Below are 16,116 nucleotides of genomic sequence, written 5' to 3' on the forward strand. Positions count from 1 at the left end.
CTCTGCAGCCGGCTTCCCTGCTCCGATACCTGGGAGCTCTGCCGCACTCAGGCACCCCCGGTCTTTCTGTGACCCCAAGGGTCCTGAGACCACACTGTCCCGGAGGGTTCCACCCCCCGCTTAGCCACCGGAGTGACGTCCCTCAGCAGAGCAGACTTTTAAAAGTTCCGATTTTGTGCTCCATGGCTCTATCACTTGCCAGAAGCGGCCGACGGAGCCCCTCCCCCGCTGTCTATCCTCCCGAATATCGCCTTGGATTCACTTCTCCGCAAGTCCTACCTTCCAGAAAGTGGTCGCTTCTCTTATGAGAGAATTGTTGCTCTTCTTTTCTTCGATCTCCTGTTGAGTTTGTAGGTGTTCAGAATGGTTTGATCCCTATCCAGCTGAATTCCTGAGAGGAGACGAAATCCAGGTCTCCTACTCCTCCGCCATCTTGCTCCGCCCCCCCATGCAAGTGTATTTTTTTCTTACTAATTTAATTGGAATACCCAGAAGATTCTCAAATAAGGGGGAAAAAGGTCAATATTTTAATTGCTTAATTTATGTAATGTTAAGACTTCAGAGGGGTTCCTGGGTGGCTCAGTCATTAAGTGTCTGCTTTCGGCTCAAGTCATGATCCCAGGGTGCTGGGATCAAGCCCCGCATCGGGCTCCCTGCTCAGCGGGAAGCCTGCTTTTCCCTCCCCAACTCCCCCTGCTTGTGTTCCCTTTCTCACTGTCTCTCTCTCTCTCTGTCAAATGAATGAATAAAATCTTTAAAAAAAAAAAAAAAAAAGACTTCAGAAACTGATTATCCCATGAGGCCTGGGAGACTTTCTTTAAAATAGCATGCCCTGTAAATAAGATCTCTTTTTATAATCACTATTTTTAATGACTTGTACATCATCACCTGGTATCTTTACTTTTGCAACTCCTGGGTGTACAACACTTCCTTCAAGTGTTACAACACTCTCGATATGGTTTATAATATGTTTTATTAGAAAATACATGTATCTATAAAACGTTCTACTTCCTACCTCATATGAGAAAAGACCATTTGATGGTGGAAAGTTGCTGATATTTTGTGGGTGACAGCATTGTTAGGTGTGATCATTACTGCTTTGCTCATTCCAGGAGGTGAGCTGATTTCCTTTGCAGGTACATGCTTGAATAATCTCATCCCAGACACAGGCAAGTATTTGTATAGTTCTTCATTTTTCCATTATGGATCATACATAGTACATCATGTGCCCACAATTAATGCATCTAAGATTGGTGACCAAATGATGAGGTGCGACACCGGCACTGTGTTCATAGTACAATGTAGAAACACAAATGCAGTTTTTTTGCTTGCATTTTTCAGATTGATCTCCTGATATCAATGTCTCCTTTTTTCTTCTTCTTGAAGGTGGGGGATATTTCGGGGGTATATAATTATAAGGAATTATTTTAGTAATTTATATTTATCTTTGTGAATTTTATCAAATTATATTGGATTGGGAAAATTAAACATTCATAGGTTTTCATTGCATAGTTTCTGGGGAAATTAATACAGAGACCTATAGTTGAAGAACTGTTGACTAGATGCTTTTATCATTGCCAGAATTGTGACTTTTAGTCACTTGCTCCACGGTCTCTGGATCTGTTGGGTTTGTTTTGTGTTTTCTTATGTTGTTTTTCTCCCCTCAGCATGAAACACATTATCAACTTTTCTTTTTCTTTTTTTTTTTTTAAAAGATTTTATTTATTTATTTGACAGAGTGAGAGACAGCGAGAGAGGGAACACAAGCAGTGGGGGAGTGGGAGAAGGAGAAGCAGGGTTCCCGCTGAGCAGGGAGCCCGATGTGGGGCTCGATCCCAGGACCTTGGGATCATGACCTGAGCTGAAGGCAGACACTTAATGACTGAGCCACCCAGGCGCCCCCATTATCAACTTTTCATGAATAATTTCATCTGAATCCATAGTTCTGTCATTCCTTTAGTCTTTTTATTTCTACATGTGTTCTACCAATTTTAAATTCATTTGTTTTGTTTATCGAGTAGTTTTTGAGGATCTATGAGCCAGGTACTGCTTTGAAAACAAAATAGACATGGCCCCTACACACACACACACACACACACAGACACACAGACACACACCCACATACTGTTGAACATCTGGCATAGTGCATGGTACATAGTAAGCCGTCAGTAAATGTTATATTCATTAAATGTTACTTCAGAGGGGTTCCTGCAAAGACTGTTGATAAATATGTGGGGATTGAATGAATACTTATGTGTTTTTCTCCATCCATTTCCTGTTAGTGATTCACATTTCTTTCCTCAATAAAAATGATAAAACTTTCAAAATAAAAATGGTTTTAATAAGTAGCAAATTTACATTCTATAGTATCTAGCATAATACTTAGGTGAGAAAGTGGTGAGAAATCTAATTAATCAAAGTGTTCCAGAATGCCCAAACTGTGGGGAGTCACCTCTTCATTTAATACTTTAAAAGACTGTGTGTTACCTAGATGTCTTTAATGTTTAATATTTCTTTTTTGAATTGATATTTAAAGTGAGGGCATCAACTCTGTCTTTTATGGCCAGATTAATTTGATATTCACTTGTTTTCATTCTGACTTTTCCTCTTTTATTTGGAAGTAAGGAGGAAAAAGACACACTTTAAGAATTATCTACCAGCTTATTAAAATATTAAAAATATTTAAGTAAAACTGAACTAAATTAATAGAGATTAAACTTGAACCTTGAAAGCCTTTTAGACTTGTAAGTGGAACCCCAGGCCAGTTTCCTTTCTAGTTTACATGCTTAATTTTTTACATGTATTTTTCTTCTTTATGTGCATCTTCTAAAAGCATTCAGTTCTTTAGAGTCCTTTTTACGCACATGAAAATATGATTTCACTCACATGTGGAATCTAAAAAAACAAATGAATGAACAAAAAGCCAAACAGACTTAAATACAGAGAACAAACTGGTAGTTGCTAGATGGGAAGAGGATGGGGGGGATAGGCAAAATAGATTGAGAGGTACAAACTTTAAATTTCCAGTTATAAAGTAAGTAAGTCACAAAGATGAAAAGTACAACATAAGGAATATCATCAATAATGTTGTAATAATATACGGTGACAGATGGTGACTACACTTATCGTGGTGAGCATTGAGTAGTGTATAGAATTATCAAATCAATATACCTCTGAAACTAGTAACATTGTATGTCAATTATACTTCAATAAAAAATTAAATGTTGAAAAAAAGAAAAGCTGTACAAAGCTGACCATGTTATTGGCAGTATCATTGTAAAACACAAAACAAAAGCACACAACCAAGTAATTACAGATTAGACTTGGTAATTTCAGCCTTTACCATGTACCAACTGATAGGAGAGTCTTCCTTCCCTCCTTCCTTCCTTCCTTCCTTCCTTCCTTCCTTCCTTCCTTCCTTCCTTCCTTCTTTCTTTCTTTTTTCTTTGGCTTCTTTGACCCCATCAAAAAACTTTATTCACACAAATGTTCCTGAATTTACAAAGCCTCAGTCATTCATCCACATTAGGGGGATCCACAGTGTTCAAGGAACTTAAATATAATGTATCATACCCACCCAAGAAAGCCAAGTACAAAAATACTGATGTAAAGCTGTTCACATGTAGGTCCTAGATTACCAGCTTCTGTGCAAAAAAAAAGAAAGAAAAATGGATTTTTATGTAGTATTTTAAACTAAGTTTGGCCTGGGCTAAACCTCCTTTGCACCTGAGTCAACCCCACACAAATGTTAAATCATTGCAACCTACTCTTGTGCTCTGATGAAAGGCACAAAAGGTTTCTTTAAAATATTCCTCAACAAACTCCCTTTCCCCTCTGGGCTCTCAGCGAAGAAAGATGTGGGGACCCCTGGGCAACCAGTGGCAATGGATTCACCACTTGATGGTAGCTGTGGAAGCTTACATTAGCCAACCCTCAAGTCCCACCTCCTGGTTTCCCCTCTGAAGATGTCTCTCTAGACAGGAGTCCCTGTCCTCCAAGACTAGCAGGCAGGATCAGAGATGGGCCTGGCATCCCAAAGGCTGTGTCTCAGCCCCGTGTGGGAGGATGGCCGAGGCGCTGTCCCTGGGCCTCAGCCTCAATCTTGGCTGTTGTCACATTGCCAATTCCTAGGCGACTCCAGCAGTGCTCTGCCTGTCAGGGGCCACCAGACAGACCAAGGATGGGGAAAGGAGTCAGGGGAGAGCAATAACCCAAGAGTGACAAGTGCCCCCAGATATGTGGGGGGGGGGTGGCACAAGCAGGATCAAAGTTGAGCGGGGCACTTGATGCGCGGGCTGGAAACCCAGCCAGCATGAAGCAAGTTGAGGGCAGAGAGTGAGGGGCCCCCTCCTTAGGCAGTGGAGGCCGAACTTTTGCTGTTCCAAGCTTCTGAAAGATACTCTGATGCTGAAACTCAGACATCCATCCTATTAATATTGTTTTCTAAGAAGGTAAACCTCAACAGCATAAAGATTCTCACAATGCTCTTTACCTTTTCTTTAGAAAAAAGACTCAAGCAAAAAAATATCTTATTGCTCCAAACACTGGTTTTCTGGGAGACAGCTGATAGGTCAAGGAGCTGGGACTCTTAGAGGAAGGGAATGATAGAGGCAGGGAATGCCCAGGGGCAAGAAGGCTTTGAGGAAGGTGGTGAGTGGTTTTAGTACCACAGGATCAGGGAGCAGAAGGAGTCATATGCTCCTTGTCCCTGTCATCTCTGCCTGTGCCGTAAAGGAGGCCAGGGCCCTGTTGCGAGTCAGACCTCCACCAGTGTTGGGCATGTTTCTCCTCCAGCTGTAAACATGGTATTTCTCCAGTCAACATTGGATTCACTCCTTCAGAAAGGCAGCCACAGGGGGCATACCCTGTCTGGGCAGGAAGAAAGAATCCCCAATCTCCTTTCCCAAGGCCTCTGGGATGAGATGAGGCTTAGGCCTGTGACCTTCATCCACAGTCCCCAGAAAGGGGTCAGACTGAGCCAGTCTTGAATGAACTGCCTGTGGCATCCTCCTGGCTACAGGTAAGAGGCAGTAGAATAATTATTGCTGCTGAAGATTGTGAGTTATCATTATGCTATAAAACATTATTATGCTTCTAGGAAAACTTACAGAACAATAAAATATGGTCAGTGATGAGCCATATGTTTTATGATTTTCTTCTTTTTTTTAATCTGATATACACTTTGTACTTTCCCCAGAAATACCACAGATGGCTGGTACCTGTATGCTGATAGTTCAAATGGAAAATTTGCTGACACGGCTGATATACTCACTCCTGTTATTTCACGCATGGGCCCAAGATGTACCCTGGTGTTCTGGACTCATATGAATGGTGTCACAATTGGTTCTCTTCAGGTACTCCTTAGGCAATTGCACTTTCTAAATTTTCTCTATAAAAATTCATACTGTACAATTTAGTGTTACTAAAATATGGTCTGCTAGTAGATGAGAATGGGTAATTGTCAACGCCTTCCTGGTTTCAATATGGCATGATTGAAAAAAAAGCTTTAGCAGAATTGGACCTGAATGGCCAGTAGGACGTTTTTACTATTCACTTTGTGGTTATCATCTTTATTCTGAAACCTCAGAATAAATACACACAGCTTGTGTGTAATACAGTTTTGTACTTAAAGTGTTTCATGTAGTTTTTAGTGTCAGCGTTCTGAGAAGACCAATGTTCTGAGAATAGTGCAAATGGATTATACACACTTCAATGACCTTTGAATGTGCATTCTTCAAGTTGATGGTTCTGCTGCTGCATTTTCCAATTGTCTTTTTCAAATTGTTTCTTTGTTAAAAAAAATTAAACTGTTTCAGAATTACTGTTTCAACTATTTCGAACTGTTTCAAGAATCCCACAGAGAACCCCAGTATAACTTTCACTCAGAGTTCCTATTTTTTTGCTCATTGTCCCAGACCATCTTTTATAGGAAAAATTCCATACAGGATCACGTATCACACCTAGTTATTTCTTCCTAGTGTCTTTTAAATTGGAATAATTCCTTAATCTTCTCTAGACTTTTATGACCTTGATATTTTAAAATATTTTAATCTAATCCAATATGTAGAATCCACTCAATTTAGATTTGTTCAATGTTAAACCTATATATATCATACATATTTATATATATTATTTATATATCATATATATTTGCTGTAATATTACCAATATTGTATTCTTTTTACTGCATCCCATTGGTAGTACATGATATCCATAGGTATTATTACTTTTGTTCCCTTTGTTATCAATAAATATTTTGTGAAGAGATATTTTGATAGTATGTAAAATCCTGTTCTCAAGTCAATTTTCCTTGCTAGTTTTTGCTTCCTTTAGTATTTTTCACCGGAATTAATTTTACTATGATGATTGCTTAATTGTGATGTTTTAACTCCATTGTTCTGTTACATTTGTTGGTTAGTTTTCCATTATAAAGAACACCATTACCACCACCACCAACAACAAAATTACATCTCCATTTATTGATTTATATCAGTGTGGATTCATGGATCCTTTTTGTATTCAATTTGTTATTGTCTGTTATTATTGTTATTTTTCATTGATTCTTAAATTGTCCCAGATTTGCTCATAGGAGACCCTGAAGCTGGCTTCTATGTCTCTTTGACAGTCCCATTAGTCTTTCTTCCTTCCTGTCCAAGAAGATGTTCCAGACTCATGTTATTTTTATCCTGTTCCATCCCTGGAGTTAACTTTTTCCAGGGGGTCCTGGTTTCTTTTAGAAGGCCAAGTTATATAGGCAAACCAGAGAGAGGTTCTGGAGTCCCAAGGCAGATGGCTACATCCTTTTTTCCCATATTGGACATGCCTTATACAATATGAGGTTTTAAGTAATATGTATAGATGCATCATTTACACAGAACAAGCCAACTCAGTTGTCAAACATCTCCATTTGTACTATTTCATACCCTATGTAGCATTTTCCAGGAAGCCATGTCTAAAAGACCAATCCCAAAATTCTAGAATCGTTTACCGTGAGCAGTTTTAGACCAGGAATATCTTGCTAAACGCAGGCATAGCAGAGGGCTCTTCCCCTTGTCAAATACCATTAATTTGTTAGTGAAGAAGCCTATGTTTAGTATATTTGCAAAAAGAATACAGGTAGTTACCTACTTTTTTCCCCCCCAATAAAGAGAAACAGACTGCAAGCCAGCTGCTTAACCACTTCTTCCCCTGTGCCTTGATTATAATTTTAATATTAGGTGCTTTGTCTCCTCATTTTATTACTGTCTTATTCTAAGATTTTCCTGGCTATATTAAATATTTATTTTTCCAAATAAGTTTTAGATAAGCATATTTCACAAATGCTGTTTTTTTTTTTTTTTTTTACTTGAAAACATATTATATTTACTTATCAGTTTTGGAAGAATTATCTTCTTTATTATAGGTGAGACTCCTTACCCATAATGATTTAAAAGTAAACTTGTTTGTATATAAGTATGTGTACATGTTTGATAATCTAAAAACATCCAGTAGTCTTATGGATTAAAGTTATAGCTTATCATTTGTTTTAGATTGACTTTTTAAAAAATGGTTTTTGGCAAACAATCAATACAGCTTACTGCAGGGTTTTCATCAGAAAAATGAGAATTATTAAACTGGTATATTTTGTAGTTAAGATTAATTATCTGAAATATACTTTCTTTTTTCAGGTACAATTTTGTATTAGTAGGTGAAAATTTATAAAATATTAAAATGTCATAAGTAGTTATCAAATAACTAAAATGGTAGTGCATGTGATCCTTGTTTTTGTGCATGAACATATTTTTCTTAGTCATTTATATGTAGAATGGCACTCATACAAAGATCTATTTCCCATACTTTTTTAAAGTATTCATCAAAAAATGATTTTTACTTTTTTAGGAATTATATTTTTTTGATCTTGAAGCATGTTTTTTTTTTTTTTTTAAAGATTTTATTTATTTATTTTCCAGAGAGAGAGAGAGGGAGAGTACAAGCAGGGGGAGTGGCAGGCAGAGGGAGAAGCAGGCTCCTCGCTGAGCAGGGAGCCTGATGTGGGACCCGATCCCAGGACCCTGAGATCATGACCTGAGCTCAAGGCAGATGCTTAACCATCTGAGCCACCCAGGTGCCCCTGAAGCATGTTGTTTTAACTTAAATTATATAAATTATATAGACCAAAACTATGGCATTATTTTTGTTAGCTCCATATTACTTAGAAATTCTAAAGGGTCTTGAAACTCTACTTCTATAAAATTAATAGTTTGAATGTTATTTATACTCCAATAAAAAATAGCTGTTTCAATTTAACTGAAAATATGGAGATAATGAAACCATTAAAAGTTGCCTTCACTTTCAAAAGTCAAAACCTTCACAAACCCATTACCAGAATGATTCTTTGGGTTGTACACATTGTATTTTTAAAAAGTAATGCTGTGAAATAATTAAATAAACCAACTAAGTCAGTTACTTTAAAATGTGGAATTGTTCTGCTTTTCCCTGTTCTCTTCAGTTACTCTCTTGTTCATTTTGTAGCATTCTAAAAGGAGAGCCAGGATAATTTGTCTGCTGAGACTAATCTGAATTTCCCCTTAGAATAAGGATAGAGTACTGAGGAGAATGCGAGGTGTCAAGGCTCTTGGGAGGAAGAGTCAGTGCCCACTCATATCACCCAGGTGTGCTATTAAAATTGAATGGGTTCCCATTATAACACATTGTCCCCACTGAACCCAAGAGCATGAGGAAGGCAAGTCATCCTCAAAAAAATGTTTCAGTAATAAGTGCTTTTCATTTCGACTCCATGAATATTATTTAATATATAAAACTCCAATTGTTAATTCTGTCAGTTTTTTTAAAAAAGCTAATGTAGTTGGGTGCCTGGGTGGCTCAGTTGGTTGAGCGACTGCCTTCGGCTCGGGTCATGATCCTGGAGTCCCGGGATCGAGTCCCACGTCGGGCTCCCTGCTCGGCAGGGAGTCTGCTTCACCCTCTGACCTTCCCCCTCTCATGTGCTCTCTCTCTCTCTCATTCTCGCTCTCTCAAATAAATAAATAAAATCTTAAAAAAAAAAAAAAAAAAAAGCTAATGTAGTTAAGTGTTAATGAAATGGTGCCTAGACCCTTTGGACTTGACTGACAGATATTCATGTACACCTTTATTACCCAAAGCTTGTGAGGGATCCTGGAGACACATTGCTGTATAGAAAACAAAGACGTCTAACGTTAACTGTCCCCACTTTTCTCTAAGGGACTTCATGGTGATATTAAAATTTTTAAAAATCACTGGGCAAATTCTAAATGTTTAAAATTTATCAAGACAGAATATTTTAACACCTGTTACTTAATTTATCTCGGTAGGTACTCAGCAAGAAAGACAATGTTACTTCTAAATTGTGGGCTCAAAGAGGACAGCAAGGTGCACAGTGGAAGAAAGTGGAAGTGTTTTTAGGCGTTCAATCACATATACAGGTTTGTTAAGCCAAGTAGTTGTTGGGTGATATGGGAGTTTTGTTGAATTTTTTTTCTCTAATCCTACTTTATTTCCTCCCTTTTTATCCTCCCATCCCCTTCCTGATGTGTTATATGAATGCCTACCACTCCATGTAGCATTTCCGTAAGGGATTTAACAGTTCCAGATGTCCTAATTTCTCCCAGATAGACAACCAAGTTCTAGGACTATGTAATTTTAATGCCAGCCATCATGCTTCACTTCACAATCAGCCTCACTCATACAAAGAACACCTCCCTCGATTTTACAGATATATTCCCGGAGACTGTGGAGTAATTATGTTAATCTATTTCAAAACTAATTAAAAAGACAGACTTTTGAGAGCACGTTGTATTGTTGAACCTTAGTAGAGGTAATTGATTTACCTAACTCAAAAATATTTTGGGTAGGCACAAAATTATATAATGCTGTATTTGTCTTCATGTAGATTACAATAATATTAGGAGGATAAGACCTATACATATCTAACAATTTAAAATAAGAAGTGCTTAAATTAAAGATAATTATATGCCAAGGTAATTGGTATGGATTTTGTTTTATGGATTATCAAGAAAATAACTCATGGATGTGTGTGTGTGTGCATGCGCGTGCATATGTGTATTTGTGTGTGTGTGTGTGTGTGTGTGTGCATGTATTTGGCAGAAGGGGGTTTTCTTGGAAGAAAACCTTAGCTTAGCTATTAAAATTTTTAAGATTTGGATCAGGAAAGTGAGAAGCCAAAAGCATTTATGCCTGGGACCATTTTCTTAGTGTTAATTGCACAGGGCTTAATTTCATGAATTTAGAACCATTTATCTCTAGATAGAAGATATATCTTGGCTAATTATATAGAAGATATATCTTGGCTAATTCAGTAACTATAGTCACATGCTATGTGAAAGATCAGCTCCTCTCCATACCGGTGGAAGCACAGGGCAGCTACCTCTGTAAAGGATCAATACAGCCCTGTCCCCAATTTCTTGGAATGGTAGGTGTCATAAATCCCATATGTTTTTGGCCTCTCACTAGAGCCCAGTTTTTTTATGGATCATTTGTAGATTATTTAGGAAATTGATAAGAAATAAGTTTAGCCTGAAGATGTAATTATTGGACTGCAATTTCATATTGCACAATATGAAATTTATTTTTAAAATGACTCCACCTGTTCATTCTCTAAGATCTTTTAACTGAGGGTAGAAGAATCCTCAGCAAGAACATGGAGAAGTTTTCGCTGCTGCCAGACATAGACTTCTACCCCAGGCAATGAATTCTTAACTAGTTCTGTGCAAGTAGAATATTTGTATAGTAAAATCATGTTCAAAATAACATTAAGGGGGATTTCAGCAGGAGGAATCAATTATTAACTAACGTTTCTGAAATTTGCTTTTTCATATATTGAAATTTGATTGAAGAGAAATATGCCCATGTTGTTTGATTCTTAAAATTAGATAATACTGGCTTGTGAATATTTGATTTTTTTGGATTCACTCATTCCTTCCATACAGACTTACTAAGAACCCACTATGTGCAAAGCTCAGTACTATGCACTGAGCCAGGCATATTGTCTGTGTTTTTCCCATTTTGACAATATCATTCCCTTTCACCTCAGAAAGAGGAATACCTCTAACCCTTGAGTAAAATATAAGATGCTTTTAGAAATTATATGTGGAATCAGCACTGAGTAGTTTTTGGAGTTTTATTTGGGAGCCCTCAAACTTAGGGTACTTAAGTAAAATAGGTCGTGTAACTAAAGCAGGCATATACACAGCACTTACTAAGTGCTAAGTTCTATTCTATGAATTTGAAACATTTATTCCTTTAGTTTTTACAATCATTGTATGATCATTATCCCCCTTTTATATTAGAATACACAGTTAACCTACACACGAGGGAACTTGCTCTAGATGCAGACTACAAAATGGCAGAGACAGACTTTAAGCAAGGCCAGTTTATCTCCAAGTCCATAATCCAAACGCTGTGCCATATTGCTTTCCAAATTTTCCAAAATAATTGACCCTTTTTATTTTACTGAAAAAATATAATTACTCTTTAAAGAAAGTGTAATCACATTCAGTAAGAAAGTGTATGGAATCTTAACCAACATCTTATGGAGCATTGGGATATAAGCAGTGATTTGATCATTTGAACATGGCAGGCACCTGAGAGTCCATCTATAGAGTTGTGCAAAAACAAATTAATAAGGAAACACTTATTATCTGATTTCTTTTTCACAGAACACTGTATCACATATTTAAATGTTTACATGCATCCAGAAAATAGAGTACCCTTTTCAATTTGTGTATCGGTGTTTCCTTATAAAACACTGTAGTCCTTATTCTTTCTAGTTTCACCTTTTCTTAATGACTTCCAACCTCTCAATCTATCAAATTTATTTTTCTTTTCCAGCATATCTGTTATAAAGAACAATATATGTAAATTTGGTATATGAATTGACATAAAAATTGTATTTTTATTTTGTTTTGGTTTTGATAATTTGAGAGGCAAGATTTTCAATTATTCTACCATCTTATCTTAAAAGGGAAACATACGTTTTCATACAGTCACATAAAAGCATAACACATCCTCAGGAAAAATTGTAATTCTTTTGAGAAAAATGTTTAGATTTCATCAAAAGCTGTTTGGGAGTTTGAACAATAAATATTTGTATAAAATCACTGAAGTAAATCTGTATTCCTTGTTAACTCATTTCAAATTGCTCTAAATTTACTTTAAAATATGTGAATTTTTCTTATGTTAATACACAAATACATATTTGGCATGCAGAGAAATTTAATAGAAACATTCTGAATTAATTTCACTTAGAAATTTGAAACTAAACAATTTGTGACTTCTTGTGTTCCGTGAAACAGTGTTAATTGTTCTTCCAAGCACTGGTAATGTTACGAATTGAAGATGAAATTTCTAAACATTTTAGCAACTCCTGTTATGACCTTTAATCATTTCTAATTCTTTTGGAGTCCATGTAAGTGGGATTTCCCTGTCAGACAGTGGCACACATGAGAATTTTCTTCATCACATACATTGGTCAAAGGCAAATTAAAATCATTTCAATTCCAAAAATGTGGGCAATTTAAAAAAACTCATGGTATTGAGGTTTGATATCTTCACTTTCACATAGTTGGGGTGGACAGATCTGAGGAGTGGCAACAAATTGGCCAAAATAAAGGATGTGGTTGCATCTTCTTTTTCTTCGTGTGCTTTGTCACGATTGGCCTCTTTCCTCCCATACGAGGTGCAGGTGAGGCTCTAAGAAGCAAGCAGGTCTTGTTTTGGATGAGAGAGCTATAGAAGCAGCATTGGTAGGTTGGTGGCTCCTGCTGGTTATCTTTGCCACCTGTCCTAAAAATCTAGACAAGACATAGTGGTGTTGCCACTCCCACATTTGTGGGATGACTCTCAAACATTTTGGGTAAGTTTCGTTATGGGGTATTTTTATTAGATTCAAACCTAATGTCCTGTATTTAATGGTTGCCTCAAATTTTGAATTCTTGGACAATTCAACTGAAATTGGATTTCTTTCCTTCTTTCCTTTCTTCCTTTTTTTTTTTAAAGATTGTCTTTAGGGCAAAGCGTGGGATCAGTTACATGGGAGATGTAGCAGTGGATGATATTTCCTTTCAAGATTGTGCCCCCCTGCTTAGCCCAGACAGGAAGTGTACTGCTCAAGAATTCACGTGTGCAAACAAGCAGTGCATTGCAAAGGACAAGCTGTGTGATTTTGTGAACGATTGCGCTGATAATTCAGATGAATCTACTTTCATTTGCAGTAAGTGGAAGTTTTCTATTTCCTCACTTTTCCGCTTTGTCTCCTACAACCTTACCCTGCATGTGGTGTGTTAATTGCTGAAACATACGAAGTATGTAAAGCTCAGTAGCCAAGTCAGGTAAGGTGATTTACCTATTTAAATACATTTCTTTTGTTCTCTCAATACTTAATTTAGAACTGTAATTCATTTAAAACTAGTTGGTGGCTTGGTGTGTGTGAAATAATTGGTGATAATTTGAAAAACAGGTGTGTTCAAAGACAAACAGAATGGAAACGGGTATTTTTCATATGAAAGAAAGTTTTGGGAAAAAGACAAGCAAAACATCCATCAACGCCAATTTGTGCAGGGCTCACAAGCCTCTATGCTTTGATGCATTTGAGAGAGTTGTCATTCCTTTGTGTAAATTATGAGATGTGATAAATGTTAAAAATAAATAAATACCTAGATAATATATTAAACAAAGTGGTCTTTTTTTTTTTTTTTTAAAGATTTTATTTATTTATTTGAGAGAGAGAGAACACATGAGAGGGGATAGGGTCAGAGGACAAAGCAGACTCCCTGCCGAGCAGGGAGCCCGATGTGGGACTCGATCCAGGGACTCCAGGATCATGACCTGAGCCGAAGGCAGTCGCTTAACCAACTGAGCCACCCAGACGCCCAACAAAGTGGTCTTCTAAAGGAAATACATATCAGCTGTATGATATTATTGTAGGAGATCAACTCATAATAAATAGCACCTATTAAAATATCCTTAGCTAAATGGGCCATATATGCTCATTTGGGTAAGTCTGTAAATTGTGCAACACAGTCCAATTATTACCTCATTGCATTGCAAATGAGGTGAATGCAGATTGTCAAAATGAAGGTTGACAAATTATTCCACTTGTAATAATTTCTGAGCAAGAATATTTTTGTTTGAGCCTTTGTTGTTGTTACTGAACCAAATCTGGAATATCAAGAACAACTTCAGTAGAGTAAGAGCTCTCGTTTGTGTAGAACTTTTAACGTTCAAAGCCCTCTAATCTACTAATGTCTACGTGATCTTCACAGAAGCCCTGAGGGGTAAGTGGGACAGACACTCTTACTGTATATTCCACAGAGGAAGCCGCCAACAGGAGTACTTAAAATTTTGTCAAAGTTCTTAAGACTGGTGTTGACAGAATTGGTCCTAGAACCAAGAACTTTATGATTCACTGCTTTGCTAAAGCTTCCATACCACCTCTGTGTAAAGCTGAATCTTAAAAATATTAAAAAAAAAGTTATAGATGTAGAAATCCTATTTATATCAAGTAGCTGTTTCTTCAGTTGTGGATTATTTCTTCCAATATCTATTTATTAGCACACAGGAACCAAGCAAATATATTTGGCTAATCTTGAATTCTGAATTAATATTAATCTTTACCTTGTAAATATTTTCTGCTGCGTGTTTAGTTACTTTCTGCATCAAATGCTTTTACAGTTTCTTCATTGCCATTTTCATTTCAATATCACAGAAATCTAGGTTATCAGTTAAAGAGAGCAGATATTATGCTTTTGAATTTTATTTCTTATGTTGCCAATGTATCTCTTTCCCCAGATAAAATTTAATGCCATTTTGAAAGTATTGATTTATTTATGGCTATATTTTCCCAGAACTCTTTGTGTTTAGGTTCTAAATTTGTAAATATTTCTAGGAGTGCTTTGTCTGTATTTAGGAAAGGATGCTGATAGTTAAGAGAGTCTGAAATGTGTGGGAACTTACTGTCTTGGTAGTTCTTTATTTTTTGAGTATAGTTGACACACAATGTTACATTAGTTTCAGATGCACAATGTAGTGATTCAGCAACTCTATACATGATGCTATGCTCACCACAAGTGTAGCTACCATCTGTCACCACACAACACTGTTACAATACCATTGACTATATTCCCTTGCTGTACCTTTTACTCCCATGACTTACTCGTCCATAACTGGAAGTCTGTGTCTCCCACTACCCTTCACCCATTTTGCCCATCTCCCATTCTCTTACCCTCTGGCAACCATCACACTGTTCTCAGTATTTATAGGTTTGATTCTGCTTTTTGTTTGTTTATTCATTTGTTTTGTGTTTTAGATTCCACATATAAATCATTAGGTATTTGTTGTCTTTCTCTGACTTACTTCACTTAGCATAATATCGGTAGTTCTTTTGTATGAAAAATAAAGGTAAAAGTAATCATAAGACTTTGGACAGAAGGTTGTACCAGAAAGTGCTTTTTGGTGAGTTGATTGCCAAATCACTCTTGTTTAGGTTTTGAATGGGGCTACACATATCAGTAATACTGGTGCAAGAAAACTGAATTACTTCCAGGTATTATATAGAAAAAAGAAAACTTTTTCAACTCATTACAACAAATAAACAACGGACGTTAGACCTTAAAAAAGAAACCCACATTTTGATACTGGTTCTCATACATGAGTATGATTTTTTTTAAATAGCATTGATTATTTGTATTATATATTTTTAAAAATTTACCTATAATCCCATTCTACAGTATTGAATGTTTTAATTATAGTGTGGTTAACATATGCTATATGAATTTTGAGTTATCCTGTATAAACTGTAAACTTTTTTTTATTATGTTATGTTAATCACCATACATTACATCATTAGCTTTTTTTTTTTAAAGATTTTATTTATTTGACAGAGAGAGACACAGTGAGAGAGGGAACAGAAGCAGGGGGAGTGGGAGAGGGAAAAGCGGGCTTCTTGCTGACCAGGGAGCCCGATGAGGGGCTTGATTCCAGGACCCTGGGATCATGACCTGAGCCGAAGGCAGACGCCCAACGACTGAGCCACCCAGGTGCCCCTACATCATTAGCTTTTGATGTAGTGTTGCATGATTC

The 16,116-nt window shown here is 36.8% G+C and overlaps 1 protein-coding gene across 1 annotated transcript in view; it reads left to right on the top strand.

Moving 5' to 3' along the window:
* Positions 1-4,988: 4,988 nt before the first annotated feature.
* The window catches only part of MALRD1 (MAM and LDL receptor class A domain containing 1), a 259,630-nt gene continuing 248,502 nt past the window's right edge, over positions 4,989-16,116 (top strand). The window contains exons 1-4 of the mRNA XM_081818907.1: positions 4,989-5,020; positions 5,198-5,354; positions 9,333-9,443; positions 13,036-13,249. Coding sequence (XP_081675033.1) covers positions 4,989-5,020; positions 5,198-5,354; positions 9,333-9,443; positions 13,036-13,249 — 514 coding nt within the window. The remainder of the gene's footprint in view (positions 5,021-5,197; positions 5,355-9,332; positions 9,444-13,035; positions 13,250-16,116) is intronic.

Source organism: Leptonychotes weddellii, chromosome 5 (assembly GCF_054177405.1).
Source record: "Leptonychotes weddellii isolate Sample4059 chromosome 5, ASM5417740v2, whole genome shotgun sequence".
NCBI lineage: Eukaryota > Metazoa > Chordata > Mammalia > Carnivora > Phocidae > Leptonychotes > Leptonychotes weddellii.